Raw genomic sequence first — 15125 nt, 5'->3', positions numbered from 1 at the left:
CAAAGTCGGAAACGTCTAGCTCAATGCCATTAGTCCGAGTCCGAAGAACCTGACATACAGCAGTCCTCGGGTGTAGTTCCCGAGGGCAAGTGGACCCGCGGTCTCTGCCTCGGGCTTCTTGCACACGATAGAGGCAGCCGATATCAGAGGACTCTGGCTTCGTATCCCGAGCGACTCGCTGATCTGCACTCCTCCAGATTGCCGGTTTGCGGAGAGTCTGGGGTAAACCCCGCAATCCTCTGAGCTCCACGATGAATCAAGCGCTCCCCCAGATAATCACCCCGGAATTGGGAGCACTAAAGGACGGGGGAGCAGGCATCAGGACTACTTAAGTTCTTCCTGGCTGTTGTTCTATTTCCCACGTCTTCAGACTTCCAACGGGACGCTATTTTGCCAGGCTTCTACTCTCCATTCTACCGAGCGGAAGAATTGACATAGTCGCCGCCGACTCCTTAGTCGTACCACCTTACCGAAAGAAAGCTTTCGATTGTCAACAACCTTGACTTTAAAATTGGCGATTAGACTACAACGAGATGGCGAACACGAAAGACGATCCGCAAACTATCATGGCGGAAGAGCTCGAGATGACCAAGAAGCAAGACGAGGAACATGTAGCTTTTGAACAAATTAGCCCCGAAGAAGAGGCTGCTCTCGTCCGAAAGCTTGACCGCGTCCTGATGCCCCTGATGGCTTTTGTCTACTTCTTCCAGTGTAAGTATCTCTCGATTAACACTCTCACAAGCCTTTGAACTGACCATACCCCACGACAGATCTCGATAAGCAGTCCATCAACTACGCCTCAGTCTTTGGTCTCCGTAAAGACCTCAGCCTTACAGGCCAAGACTTCTCCTGGATCATATCCCTCTTCTACTTCGGCCAGCTTTGCTCTGAGTACCCCGCCGCCTACCTCATGGGCCGTCTCCCCATAACGCTCTTCGTCGGCGTCACAATCATCGCCTGGGGTGCCGTCGAGATGACCCTCGGCGCCACGCACAACTTCGCAGGCCTTGCGTCAGCTCGCTTCTTCCTCGGCTTTGCTGAGGGTGCCGTCTCACCGGCGTTCATTATCATCACATCAAACTGGTACCGCCGTCGCGAGCACCCGATCCGCGTCGCGACGTGGGTATCCATGTCGGGTGTTTCTCAGATTCTCGGCGCGCTGATGATGTACGGGATCGGCGGCACCGCAAAAATGGCGCTGGAGAAGTGGAGGGTAATGTTTCTTGTGAGCGGCGGGTTGACTGCGGCGTGTGGCGTTGCGTTTTGTTTGCTTATGCCGAGGGATACGACCACAGCGTGGTTCCTAAACGAGAGGGAGAGGGAGATCGCGACGCGGAGGTTGGCTCTCGATCGTGGGACCAGGGACCGCGCGGAGTTTAATACGAAACAGATGTATGAGGCGTTGAGACAGCCCACGACGTGGTTGTATTTCATGATGGCACTTTGTATCACGCTGACGACTCCTATCCTCAAGGTATGTATCCCGCCTCCATTTTGAGTGAACGCACCTAATACCACGCAAACAGTTCTCCTCCCTCGTCATCAACGGCTTCGGCTACTCCCCCTTCACAACCATGCTCGTCGGCCTCCCCGGCGGCGCAATTAGCTTCGTAACAATTTGGGCCAGCGCCCTCATCCCGCGCTTCCTCCCCGGTACGCGAGTATACACCTCCATCGGCCTCTCCCTTATCCCGCTCCTCGGATCCGCCATGCTCCTCGCACTGCCGCTACACGGCGCAGAGTGGGGCATCGTCGCGAGCACCTGGCTCGCGGCATGCTGCAGCGCGCTCCTGAGCTCCACGGCGTCAATGATGGCGTCCAACGTTAAGGGGAACACCAAGAAGAGTGTCGTTAGTGCCGGGTTTTTTATCGTGTACTGTGTGGGGTGTATTGTTTCCCCGCAGGCTTGGACGGAGGGGGATGCACCGCGTTATACTAAGGGGTGTATTTTGAGCATCGCGAGCTGGGTGGGGTTGATTATCACGTATGCTGTATATGGAGTCGTTTTGAAGAGAGAGAATGCAAAGAGGGATCGGCTTGCTGCGGAGGGGAGGTATGAGTACGATGTTGGGGGGCACGATGGGGGCGCGGAGGCGGTGCAGATGGGTGTGGCGGTTGATTCTGACTTGACGGATGTGCAGGACAAAGCGTTCCGTTATAACTTGTGAACTGTCAGACTAAGCATGAACTATTGGTTTACCGACAACGATTGACATAAGAATGCCGGAAATGGTCACACATTGTGCTTAAATGAACGATTAGGATAAGATGATATGTATTACATGATGCAAGCTGTTTCGTTGTAAGATAATCCAGCTTGCGGCTTCCCCCTAATAAATCATCTGCCCCAAGTGAAGTCTTCTCGCTTACATGGTCTGATGATTTGTGGAGCTACTGCGCCTTCCTCGTCTTTGCGAGAGTCTTCTTGCGCTGCTTGATCATGTAGGTGTACATGGTGTATGATCCTGGACCAGGGGGCAAATGATCAGTCGAGAGGGAGTCAAGTACGATTAAGGACAAGATCCATTCAGAGATAACTTACCAGGGATATACAGCAACAAGCAAAAGTAGAACACCGGCGGGATAAACGCGCTGATGCGCGAAGCGGGCTCGATGGCTAAGTACAGCAGCCAGAATTCGGAGGCGATGCCGATGGGGTAAAGGGGGTAAAACATGGTGTACCTAGTATTCTTGTCAGCACACTTCGTCCAAGTTTACCCTATGTTCAGGAAACATATGTAAGTAGCAAGAGAGTGTATGAACGTACCGCACCCAGACGAGGGCATCGGACGCCTTGCCGTGGAGATTCAGAGCTAGGTAGGCGTAGCGCACGGTATCGGCCGTCGCCCACGAGAGTAGGAGGGTCAGGTAGGCCGTGGAGGAGGCTGTGGTGGCGGGGAAGCTGTAGCAGACCATCCAGACTATGATTGTGCGGGCGACGACTTGGAGGGCTGTTGTGCCGACGGGGGATTTGACGAGGCCTGGGGGTTGCGTTAGTTTGGACTTGCGTACGTGATATCTCATATCCTCGGAACTGGCTCTGTAGTTTGAAGGATTGTGGCGGTGGTGGTAGGGGGTTTACTCACCCACGGCAGAATGAACCACTTCAATGAGGGTGAGAGTCTGCACCCATCGCGAGCGAGGTTCGGCGGCAGCGTAGACGGCGAGTGTGCCCTCGGACAAGACGGTTGAGATGACGTTGAAGAGGATGGATGCCCATAGTGCTGCGAAGAGTGTGTTGTAGAGGGTTAGGTATGCGACTCTTGGGCTGCTGCCGCTGGATGTTTGGGAATCTTTTGCGGCCATTGCGCTGGTTGGAGAGGTATAGAATCGCACGAGTCACGTCACGGTTGTGAATAACCTCAATTCTCACTTTCTGGTTGCATGTGAATGGAGGAGCTCGGGCCATCAATTGACTTTTTTTTTCTTTTTTCTTTTCTGACCTCCTGGCTGGCTGTCTGCAGGTTCTTTGGAAATCCCTGTCTCTACAAGCGGCCGAGGCGTGATGACTAAGGTAAGATATCTAGGTAAGGTAGCTGGCGCAAAAACCATCCACCGCATGAAAACACAGGGGGAATGGAATAGAGGCAGGCAGGAGACATCGGAGGAGAAGAAGCCGTCTGGCCGGGTAAGCCGCAAGGGATGAGTAAGAAGAAGCCGAAAGCCCCTGCATGGCGGTACGTATCCTTTTGACCTGTCTTTCGGCTGTCAAGTGCGGGTGATGAATTGGCCAATGATGCCGCGGTTTTTGGCAAGCTATGGATCCACTTGGGCAGCTGGTCCCGGGATGCAGATGCGTAGCCTTTCCGATTTCTTCCCAGATGGTTACCGGGGGTCACCGAATGCACCGCTGCTTTTGGGGTGTTGGTCTAGGCATGGATAAAGAGCTTTGGACCACCTCTCTCGCGGGGATTGGCAATGTTTATCGTTTAGCAAAAGCAAATAGATGACTTTCCAGTTTGGAATTGTCTTTTCTAGACTTGCACTCCATGAAGAGGAAGCGAATGGGAGGATCAAGTTATTTTGAGATAATGGACCATCCAAAGCTCCTACTGATATTAAATGTAGCCAACAAAAAAACCCCAAATGAGAAGACAGACTTTCAATAAAATCCCTGTAGGGGAAATTGTAGTAAATTAAAGTCAAGCCGTGATACACACCAGAGGGTACCTTATTGTGGTAGCCTACCTTAATGAGCTTCTTTGTGGTGCCTGCCAGACAGAGCTGCTGATCATGTGCCTAAAGCGGCAGGTGATTCTGTCACAGCGCCTAGCAAAGCTCCAACATCAAATTTACACTACGATTTTCCGAGTCCCTTTTCTCTGACCAGGGTTAAAGACTCATTCAACACCATCAGAATCACCCAAACTTATCGTCGAGGATCGCCGGGCGCTCAACCACCACCCTCCTCTTCTATCCTCTACCTGCAACCGTCAAGATGATGCGCTCCCAGCTCCAAGCCGTCGGTCGCCTGGCCAAACCCTCCGCGGCCACTCCTAGACTCGCATCCGCAGCTCGCACCCAGATCACCAGCGCAGCATCAAAACCGACAGCCACAACGACGAGATCCCTCACGACCGTGACGCGCACCACCTCGATACCGATCGTACACGCCTACCCCGCCCTCTCCTCCTCCCAATACCGCTCCTTCAGCACCACCCGCATCCAGCATGGCGAGGTCATCATCACCGTCCCGCAAATGGCCGAGTCCATCACCGAAGGCACTATCGCCTCCATCGGCAAGCAGGTCGGCGACCGCGTCGAGGCTGACGAGGAAGTCGCTAGCATCGAGACAGACAAGATCGACGTTGCTGTGAACGCCCCCGAGGAGGGCACTATTGTCGAGCTCTTCGTCGCAGAGGGCGATACCGTCGAGGTCGGACAGAAGCTCGCGCGCATGGAGACGGGCGGCGCACCCGCCGAGAAGAAGGAGGAGTCCCAGCCGGAAAAGAAGGAAGAGGCCAAGTCCGAGAGCAAAACCGAGCCCGCCGCCGCGCCGGTCAAGGAGGAGAAGAAGGAGCCCGAGGCGCCCAAGAAGGAGGAGAGCAAGCCCGCCCCGGCACCACCCCAGCCCGCCGCTCCCCAACAGCAGCAGCAACAACAACAAAAGCCCGCATCCGAGGTCCCCTTCGGCGCGACGGGCTCCTTCTCCCGCGGCGAGCGCATCGAGAAGCTGCCGCGCATGCGCAAGACCATCGCCACGAAGCTCAAGCAGTCGCAAAACGCGACGGCGTCCCTGACTTGCATCGAGGAGGTCGACATGACCAACCTGATGGCTTGGCGAGCTAAGAACAAGGAGGCCGTCATGAAGCGCTACGGCGTCAAGCTCGGCTACATGGGCGCTTTCACCAAGGCGACGTGCCTTGCCGCGGAGCGTGTGCCCCAGATCAACGCCGCCATGGATACCGAGAAGGAGATTATCACGTACAGGGATTACGTCGATATCAGCATCGCCGTGTCTGCGCCCAAGGGTCTTGTTACGCCTGTCCTGCGTAACGTCGAGAGCTTGGATATTGTTGGTATTGAGCGTGGTGTGGCTGAGCTGGCCGACAAGGTAAGTCCTATTTGTTCTCGTGTTCTAAAAAAGAACGCTCTTTCTAACTTTCATCTTTACAGGCCCGCAAGAGCAAGCTCGCCATGCCCGACCTCGAGGGCGGCAACTTCTCCATCAGCAACCCCGGCATCTTTGGCTCTATGTTCGGAACCCCCGTCATCAACTACCCCCAGGCCGCCATCTTCAACATGAACGGCATCAAGGAGCGCGTCGTCGTCATTGACGGCAAGCTCGAGATTCGCCCCATGATGTACATTACCGTCACCTACGACCACCGCCTCATCGAGCAGCGTGAGGCCGAGGCCTTCCTTGGTGCCGTCAAGGGTTACATCGAGGACCCCTCCAGCCTCCTTCTCTAAGTCTGGAAGAGTTTCTGTGTTTGTTTGCGTTAAGGAGAGACAGTATGTGGTAGAATGGGTATAGACTGTGTACGGCTACGGTTCTCGTAGCATCGTGCCGAATTGTATTTTACTTTGTAAATGGGGGAGTGGGATTGGATCGACAGCATTGCCGTGCGGGCATTGGGGGCGTACAATTGCTGCATCTTAGAAACCTTAGATGGGGGCTCGGGCATAGATAATCCGGAGAATCCAGCGTCCAGCATATTGCCCTTTACTACAGCGATTGCTCGCACCTTCAACCGTTTTCAATTCACAGATTTGATGGAACTTGGGTTGTTGATACCAGGCCTCGACCTAGCACTAGGGATTCTCGGAGTCGGTACTATGCCAGAGTTGCCATCATACCATGCACTGGGAGCTTCAATATCGAAACCCCAACGTCATTCTCTTCTGAGCATGATTCAATTCTCATGCAAGAGACATGTTGCCGTCGTTGGTGGCTGTCCGGATGTAGAAGCCGGAGGTGGTTTACTTTGGTTCAACGGTGGGTCCAGGATAGGACTTCGGCTTCGATACCCGAGGGCAACTTTCAACCACCTTCAACCCAACGACAAGCTAAGCACTCCATGCGAGAAGCATCACTTCAACATACTAAGCGGGCTTGAGGTCGAATCCAAATGTGTTCAATGCATCCGAGACGCCGACGGCCAGCCCGAATAGCCTACTCGTTTGACTCCCACTTGGACCGACGGCATGAACATCGAGGGGCCTCCAGCGTGGGGTTGTTACGGAGACGTTCCCCGCGTGTAAGTCGCGTTAAACTTGCGATTATGTGGACTTTACATCTACGTCAAACATCGAAAGAGCGACCAACGGGAGCGGAGACATGTCAAACCGCCCTCAACTTGCTTCTACTACCAAAAGTCAAGCTTCCAGACTCTACCAAGCCGATTTCCATCACCCACTACCAGTTGAGCTCCCGACACGATGATTCGATCCGCCTTCTCGATCTCTAGAATCCATACACAACAGAACCTCTTGCGAACGAAGACCTTGTCCTTTCCTTCTTCAAGCTTCGGCAGCATCTCGCACCACCTCATTGGGACCGCAGGGGCGAGGAATCGCCGAACGTTCGTCTCCAACAAATCATGTAGACTCGAGCCCTCAAAAAGGAGATCCTATGCTACGGCAGCAGAAGCTGAGGAACCAAGGGTTCTACCGGTAAGCTCATGGCCGATAACTTCTCCCTTATGCCTCCAGGACTAACAACTTGCGGCCACTTAGAATCCCATAGATTCGTTTCTCCAAGGAGGAACAGCGAAGTACGTCGACGAAATGTATCTTTCCTGGAAGAAGGACCCTGAAAACGTTCATGTATCATGGCACACGTATTTCCGCAACATGGAGGATCCCTCGGTACATTCGACGCAAGCCTTTCAGCCACCGCCAGGCATAATCTCGCCCAGACACACACCGGCTATCAGATCGTCTGCCAGTGCCGCATCGAGCGACGTTGTTGACTATCTCAAAACCCAGAATATCGTTCGTGCATTCCAGCAATATGGTCATTCAGCCGCAAAGATCAGCCCTCTCGGCGATGTCGGCAACGCGACAGTCAAGCCGCACGACGATATCCCAAGTACAACGAACTTAAGCAAGTACGGCTTCACCGCCGCAGACTTGGACCGTGAAATTGTTCTAGGTTCAGAGATTTTCCCTCACCTCGCACAACACCACAAGACGATGAAACTCCGCGACATCATCGCCACGTGCGAGCAGATTTACTGCGGCTCCATTGGTGTCGAATACCACCACATATCCGACCCAGCCAAGCGCCAATGGCTCCGCGAGCGCATCGAAGCATACCATACCTTGCCCCCCTCACCCGAAGAGAAGAAGCAGATCCTCGACAATTTGATCTGGGCAACCACCCTCGAGCGCTTCCTCGCCGCCAAATACCCCAACGAGAAGCGCTTCGGCCTCGACGGCGCGGAAGGGCTGGCGCCCGGCTTAGCCGCGCTCATCGATCGCTGCGCAGAGGCGCATGGCGTACTGGATATCGTTATCGGAAGCTGTCACCGCGGGAGGATGAATCTCATGAGCACGGTGTATGGAAAGGACTATGAGACGCTGTTCCGTCAGTTCTCGGGCACGGAGACGTTTGATACGGCAAAGGGCCAGACTGGGGATGTCAAGTATCATTTTGGCATGGAGGGGGAGAGGGCGACTGCGGGCGGGAAGATGGTCGGCATCTCCATGTTGCCGAATCCATCCCACTTGGAGGCTGTCGATCCTGTTGCCCAGGGGAAAGCCAAGGCTGTACAACATCTGAAGAATGATGTCGATCAGTCCAAGGTGATGTTCTTGGCTCTCCACGGGGACGCCGCCTTTTCTGGTCAGGGACCCGTGTACGAGACACTCAACCTTTCAGCTCTGAAAGGCTACGAAGTCGGCGGCACCATCCGGATAATTGTGAACAACCAGGTCGGTTTCACTACCGACTCGCCAGACTCAAGATCAACGCCATACTGCACGGATTTGGCCAAATATATCGAGGCCCCCATTTTCCACGTCAACGCCGATGATCCGGAAGCCGTTGTGTTCATCAGTAAGCTGGCTGCGGACTGGAGAGCCAAGTTCCGCTCGGACATCGTAATTGATGTCGTCTGCTACCGGCGCTTCGGGCACAACGAGATTGACCAGGCCAGTTTCACTCAGCCTGAAATGTATAAGAGCATTGCTGAGCAGAAACCGTTGATGGACCTCTACATTGAGAAGTTGATCGGCGAGGGTGGGATGTCTGCTGAAATGGCAGAGCAGCAGAAGACTTGGGTCTGGGAGCAGCTGGAGGAGAAATTGGCGAGAAGCAAGCAACTAGCTGACCGATCCCCGGACGCTGGTTCTTCGGACTTGACTTCAGCCGCTGAGATTACTACATCTACGAACGCGGTCGACGAGGCCGCACTTTTGACAATTACCAACGCAATCACCAGCGTTCCAGAAGGCTTTAATCTCCACCGCAACCTTCAACGCATCCTCGCCGCCAAGAAGCAAGCCTTCGACGACGGCACGGTCGACTGGTCCACAGCCGAAGTCCTGGCCTTCGGAACCCTTCTCCAGGACGGCAAGTCCGTTCGCCTCAGCGGCCAAGACGTCGAGGGAGGCACCTTCTCCCAGCGCCACTCCGTCCTACACGATCAAGTCACCCACGCAGAGTACACGCCCCTAAACAACCTAGATACTCCAGGAGCAGGCACATACAGCGCAATCAACTCCCCGCTCAGCGAGTTCGGTGTCCTGGGGTTCGACTATGGGTACTCCCTCGCCGCGCCGCACTCGTTGGTGGTATGGGAGGCGCAATTTGGCGACTTTGTCAACAATGCGCAGGTAATTGTCGATCAGTTCATCTCTTCGGGGGAGGCGAAATGGATGCTCGAGTCTGGACTCGTCATGTCTTTGCCGCATGGGTATGACGGGCAGGGACCGGAGCATTCTTCTGCTAGGCTTGGTAGGTTTCTGGAGTTGGGGAGCGAGGATGGGCGGGCTTATCCTGAGGATTTGGAGAAGCTGAGGAGGGAGGGGAATGTGAGGATTGTGTATATGACGACGCCGGCGAATTTGTTTCATGCGTTGAGGAGGCAGATTTATTCTCCTGAGAAGAAGCGTAAGTCACTTTTACGAGAAAGTTGGCTTTGGACTGCTTGCTAACACTTTCCAGCTCTAATTATTTTCTTCTCCAAGTCTCTTCTCCGACATCCTATCGCCAGGTCTCCCGTTTCTGACCTAACGGGTACATCAACCTTCCAGCCCGTCCTCGAGGACCCGGAACACGGACGGGGTAATATACTCCCCCACGAGGAGATCGACCGCGTGATTCTCTGTAGTGGTCAAGTCTACGCGGCACTGCACAAATATCGTGAATCAAAGGGTATCAAGAACGTCGCCATCACGCGCATCGAAGAACTCCACCCCTTTCCCTGGGCCGAAGTGAAGGAGAATCTGGAGTCATATCCCAATGCGCAAAAGATTGTGTGGTGTCAGGAGGAGCCATATAACGGAGGCGCATGGCAATACATGCGGGACAGATTTGAGACTGTGATTGAGAATTGGAGCGTGCTTGGGGGTAAGAAGATTGTTTACGCCGGACGGGGGACTGGGGCTGCTACTGCTACTGGGTCCAAGAAGGTTCACCAAGCTGAGGAGACCAAGTTGCTCGAAGATGCTTTCGAAGGTTAGGTTCGAGACAGGAATATCTACTAGTAAACACGGGAAAACTGCGTTCGGTTCTCGAGTTCTTTCCTCGTCGGTGCGGGTGGCGGTCTAGACTCGGCGGTTGGCGAGCGGAAACTAAGACATCATGCCAGCGGCCCGACCCCTGAGTACTATTGATAAGGCCAGTTCCAATGATTGCCGTTCCCCACCGTTCAGTTTTGCGGGGTAAGCGTCGAAGTGTCTGAATGCAGGAGGAGTTTGGCCTGCAGCTGAAAGCTGGGAGCGCGGGTTAAACTGCTTTCAGTTAGGGTGCCCGCTTGCCAGTTGATTCTCAACGTCAGCTATTCGAATTTCAGCCAGCCTCTGTGGGTGATATGGACAGGTCTCGAATCAGGCAAAGACCCATCACTGTCTTGCGTGGTCAAAATATGGGGTGATAGGCCCAAAGTACGAGCAGGGCATTTTCTTCCCGCAAACATTACATTGCACTAGCAGCGGCTGAGAGTGAGACCAGACATCAACGAACGGAGGCAATTCATGAGAGGAAATAGTCCAGAATCTGGCCGCTGAAGGCAAAGAGGTTCATGCTGTTGAAAACTGTATAAATGCCCATGGGCCCCGCGCCCAATGTCAGTGAATGCGACTCCATCACTAACGACTCAAGCAACTTCTTCTATTCTATCTGATAGTCAGTCCACGTGGACCAAATCAGTAAAGTTAATATGGCGCCTCCAGAGTCCCCTGATACGACTCCCAAAGTCTGCTATAAATACATATGGGCCCAATTCGTAGCCCAGTGGAAGCTCGAAAACGACCTCCAAGCATCAAAGGCCGGCTATGTTGATCTTATAGGCGACAACAACCAGTTGAAGCCGGAATCCGAGACCGTCTCCGGCTTGGCAGATAATCTCAAGCGTGTGACCGGTGGCGGCGTCATCCCCGAGAAGCCGGGACACTTCAACGTCGGTATCGTCGGTGCCGGCGCGGCTGGACTCTTCACAGCTTTAGCCATTGACTGGATCAACGACACCATCGCAAAAGAAAAGGGGCCTGGGCACCTCAACATCACTTACGAAATTTTGGAGGCTTCGGATGAGGAACGATTCGGCGGAAGGCTCTATACCCACCGGTTCAGCAAGGATGGTGTGCACGATTACTACGATGTCGGAGCCATGCGTTTTCCCAGGAACGCAGTCATGGACAGGTATGTTGCTAACTTTTCGTCAAGATGGAGCGTTAAGGGCCTGAAATGAGCTCAGCTAAAGCAACACCCGAACTTTAGAACCTTTAGCCTTTTCAACATGCTGGACATCAAAGAGGGTAAATTGGGCGACCGCACGCATGTCGACGATCCTCCACGACTGATCAAGTATTATCTGCGTGATGACAAAAATGTTTGCCCAACGCTCTTCAACAATGTTCGAAAGGTCGGCAACCCATACCCGAAGGGTTCAACAGAGAAAGATCCTTTTGCACTCAATGTGGGCATTGCCAAAGACAAGCAAATTCCAGAGAAGTTAGTTCCCAGCTGTCATGGACTTGGTGTAGACTTGAGCAACATAGCTAACTCTGCTTCACCCTTCTACTCAGTCTCTTGCAAACGAGCCCAGGTGAACTCTTCGAGGAAGCAATTGGGACATTCATTGCATATGTGAAGAAGTATCTCGATGCCTACATTGACAAGAAGACCCCGATGCCTCGTGAGGCCGAGGAGAAGCTATGGAAACTCCTGATGAAATGTGATAAGATGAGTGTTCGCCAGTTCTTACGCACGTGAGTAGCTCCTCAACCTCGAGTTGGTTGCTGCGAAATGCTGACTTTTGAAAAGAAAGGGAAAGGTTCCCGGCTTCCCTGACGACAAGGATGTTCCCAAAGGTCCAGGCTTCAGCTACAACACCATCCAATGGCTGGAGACTGCCACTTAGTAAGTAGTGCTCTGTATTCGGCACCTCAAAATCGACATGACAGAATGAATCTAATTTCATCGCCTTTAGTGGCACTGGCTGGTACGATCAAAGTCTTACCGAGGCCGTTCTGGAGAGCATCGACTTTTACATCACCGACGATAACGCAAAGGCCAAAGAGATCAACGACAACTGGTTTTGCATCGACGGCGGCGCTCAGAAGATTGCGGAAGAGATGCGCAAGAAGATGAAGAACCAATCGGCTATCAACTTCAACACCCAGGTCGTGGGAATGGATGCTAACTTAGAACTCAACGAGCGAGTGACAAAGTCCATGACCGTGATGCTGCGGGATAGTGTCACCGGTAAATCTCTGCGTCCAAGAGACTACTTCACGGTGTTCAGTTCGGCAACGTTAGGGTCGATGAACCGAATGGATCTCTCCAAAGCTGGTCTGCTCTGGGATACCAAACAAGCTATTCGCTGCTTGGGCTACGGAGCTTCCTGCAAGGTCGGCATCAAGTTCAAAACCCCCTGGTGGCAGAAGGAGCCGTACAACATCGACCAAGGTGGCCTTGCCCGTACAGATCTTGCTCCCCAAGTCTGCGTGTACCCTTCTTACAACATCAATAAGGACGTCGATCCGCGGGACGAGCCTGCAGTTCTTCTCGTCTCCTACACCTGGGGACAGACAGCCCAGCGCCTGGCTAGTCTTATTGCATCAAAGTCGCGCGGCAAGTCCAACGCGGACATACTCAAAGAAGAAACTGAGCTGAAGGAAGTCATGCTCCGAGATCTCGCCTTCTTGCACACACACGACCATAACGACAAGAAAAAACTCGATGACACTCTGGAAGAGCTCAACAAGCAGTATTTGGAACACCACGCTTACGACTGGTACCATGATCCCCACATGGCTGGAGCATTCGCCTACTTCGGCCCCAGCCAGTTCAGTGAGCTGTACCCGGCCATCACGAAACCTAACGCAGGTGGTCAACTGTACTTTATCGGCGAAGCAGCTTCTGCACACCACGCTTGGGTTGTTGGCGCGCTTGAGAGTGTTGTGCGGGCACTCTACCTCATGTTTGATGCTTTGCACCAGGGCAGCAGGAACGACCCCGAGATGAAGGACACATACCAGGCATACAAATGGGCCATGGACCTTCTCGAGTTTGGTTACATCAAGGACCATCCAGCCAAGGGGGAGAAGTCTGCAACCACAACTGCTGCGCCGAGTCCCCTGCCATTCTTTCCGCTGCCTGCCGAGATGCCACGGCGCCGCAGAAATTTTGATAACCTAAATCTCAATGAGCCTGACGACTCTAGCGACAAGGGCGATTTCAAAACTGTTGGGGTTCACCCAACAAGTTCTAGATCTGCAACGACTTTCGAGAGGCCTCATGACCTTCCGTTCAGTGAGAGTGTTCGGGCCGACGTCTATGCTCAACCTCCCCCGGAAAAGATCGTGGAAATAGCCAGTTCTCCGACGAGAGGGGAATTCTCAGATCACCCAGCCGTGAAAGGCACTGGAGAGGTGCAGCTCACGTATGGCGCCGCACTTGTTGCTCTGAGTACGGTCGAGTCGGCTATATCGACTTTGGCTGAATTGAAAGAGGAAGAGTTGAAAGATCAGTTAAAGAAGATATCGGAGGAGACGGAATCTACGTAATTGCTACTTTTTGTAGTTATTCTCGAATTGAATTATTGATGATTGCGCAAGCCAACTTTTGAAGTCTCTTTGACCATTCATTGAGTGCAGCCAGCCGGCGAGGTTCATGCCATCGAATCAAGGTAGAATTCCACAAAGTCTTATTCTCTACTATTTTAGAGGTACTTTGGTATCTCATGACCTTTCTTAGGCTATGCTGACTGCCAAGAGACGGCGTCGCCAAGCATGAATTCTTCTGTCTCACCCTGGCGCTGGATTCGACCACTAGAAATGCCATGAAAACCAACGTACGTCATTGCTGAATACCAAAGTCCCAATATTGGTGATCTTCAACGTAAGGCAGAAAACAGTGAGGCGGCTTATAAGAGGTGACTGTCATTCCGGCGCCCTTGAGTTTCAATTTAACCCGCCTCACTTACTGGTAACGCGTCTTGTATGAGATTCTCAAACCTTGCCCACGATAGTACACTAAGAACATCAACAACTTGGAAAATATTGCCTAAGACCTTTGGAACAGTCGGGTGAGCTCAATATGAAGCTTATCATTGGCATCCTTGCGACAAGTTCGTCATATCTGGCAATAGCAGATAGCGCCCGAATCCACAACATACAAGCGCGGCAAAGCAATTCGATTAGCACCAATATCCGCGATGCAGTAACAAATCCAAATGCTACGGGAACGTGGCCCATCAACGGCATCGATGTGACCGAGCCAATGCTGGATCCACCGACCGACGACTACGGCCCCGGGAACGGTTGGAGCATCAACATCGCCGTTGCAACCAACATTTCCGCGGATGACATCAGCACTTCAGTATCGAATCCCGCAGTCATAACTCTCGAAGGACCAGAGAATGCCTTTCAAGGCCTGAATTCGTCGACGAACTATACTGAAAATTATGACATCTGTTCCTTTGCCTGGTTTGAGAACGTCTGGACCGTCAAAGAATTGGAAAAGCTTCAAGATGATGTCAACGGGTCTTGCAATGGTGTCATCTCCGAGGACTGCATCAAGGAGACCAAAGAGGCCCTGGTGGGCCAGCCGTGTAGCACCTTCAGAAGCTTCGAAAAGCCTAAGAGCTGCCCTCAAGCACTTGCATCCCCTTCGTCGTTTCGACGTAAGCTACTAATTTTCCTCGAGACTGCACCTGACAGACCTTACAGCGGAGACTAATAGCCTCGACCAGGGAACGTGACTTTTGATCTGTCCAACGGAACTTCGACGAATGAAAGTTCCTCTTCTCACCTCTTTGGCATATGGGGACCTTATTCGAACAGATCGGAAGCTGGTCTACGTGATGCATACGACACAGCTCTTACGAATGTCTACCCTGTGCTTCTTGCATACAACTATGAAGACGGAGAGACTCGGTCGAATTACAGCGTATTCCGATGCATTCATGCTAATAACATCGTAGAGGGAAGCCGCGAACCAGATTCGTTCG

The 15125-nt window shown here is 53.0% G+C and overlaps 5 protein-coding genes across 5 annotated transcripts; 4 read left to right on the top strand and 1 right to left on the bottom strand.

The window, feature by feature from the left end:
* Positions 1 to 566: 566 nt before the first annotated feature.
* N0V96_002684 (uncharacterized protein) lies at positions 567 to 2168 on the top strand (the record flags this gene model as incomplete). The annotated part of the gene is made up of 3 exons (XM_053187270.2): positions 567 to 711; positions 771 to 1474; positions 1527 to 2168. The coding sequence occupies 3 exons, from the start codon at positions 567 to 569 to the stop codon at positions 2166 to 2168; spliced, it is 1491 nt and encodes a 496-aa protein (XP_053054774.2).
* Positions 2169 to 2391: 223 nt separating this feature from the next.
* N0V96_002683 (uncharacterized protein) lies at positions 2392 to 3306 on the bottom strand (the record flags this gene model as incomplete). The annotated part of the gene is made up of 4 exons (XM_053187271.1): positions 2392 to 2465; positions 2543 to 2682; positions 2768 to 2981; positions 3087 to 3306. 4 exons carry the CDS (start codon positions 3304 to 3306, stop codon positions 2392 to 2394), a joined length of 648 nt encoding a protein of 215 aa, XP_053054775.1.
* A 1132-nt stretch (positions 3307 to 4438) lies between these two features.
* On the top strand, positions 4439 to 5913 carry N0V96_002682 (uncharacterized protein; the record flags this gene model as incomplete). Its single annotated transcript, XM_053187272.1, has 2 exons — positions 4439 to 5554; positions 5617 to 5913. 2 exons carry the CDS (start codon positions 4439 to 4441, stop codon positions 5911 to 5913), a joined length of 1413 nt encoding a protein of 470 aa, XP_053054776.1.
* Positions 5914 to 7296: 1383 nt separating this feature from the next.
* Positions 7297 to 10131, top strand: N0V96_002681 (uncharacterized protein; the record flags this gene model as incomplete). The annotated part of the gene is made up of 2 exons (XM_053187273.2): positions 7297 to 9559; positions 9614 to 10131. 2 exons carry the CDS (start codon positions 7297 to 7299, stop codon positions 10129 to 10131), a joined length of 2781 nt encoding a protein of 926 aa, XP_053054777.2.
* Positions 10132 to 10829: 698 nt separating this feature from the next.
* Positions 10830 to 13680, top strand: N0V96_002680 (uncharacterized protein; the record flags this gene model as incomplete). Its single annotated transcript, XM_053187275.2, has 5 exons — positions 10830 to 11311; positions 11390 to 11623; positions 11698 to 11880; positions 11936 to 12031; positions 12102 to 13680. 5 exons carry the CDS (start codon positions 10830 to 10832, stop codon positions 13678 to 13680), a joined length of 2574 nt encoding a protein of 857 aa, XP_053054779.2.
* Between the last annotated feature and the right edge of the window lie 1445 nt (positions 13681 to 15125).

Source organism: Colletotrichum fioriniae (genome assembly GCF_027942845.1).
Source record: "Colletotrichum fioriniae strain IMI 355084 chromosome Unknown scaffold_2, whole genome shotgun sequence".
Classification (NCBI taxonomy): Eukaryota; Fungi; Ascomycota; class Sordariomycetes; order Glomerellales; family Glomerellaceae; genus Colletotrichum; species Colletotrichum fioriniae.
This window is presented reverse-complemented; position numbering and strand designations above follow the sequence as displayed.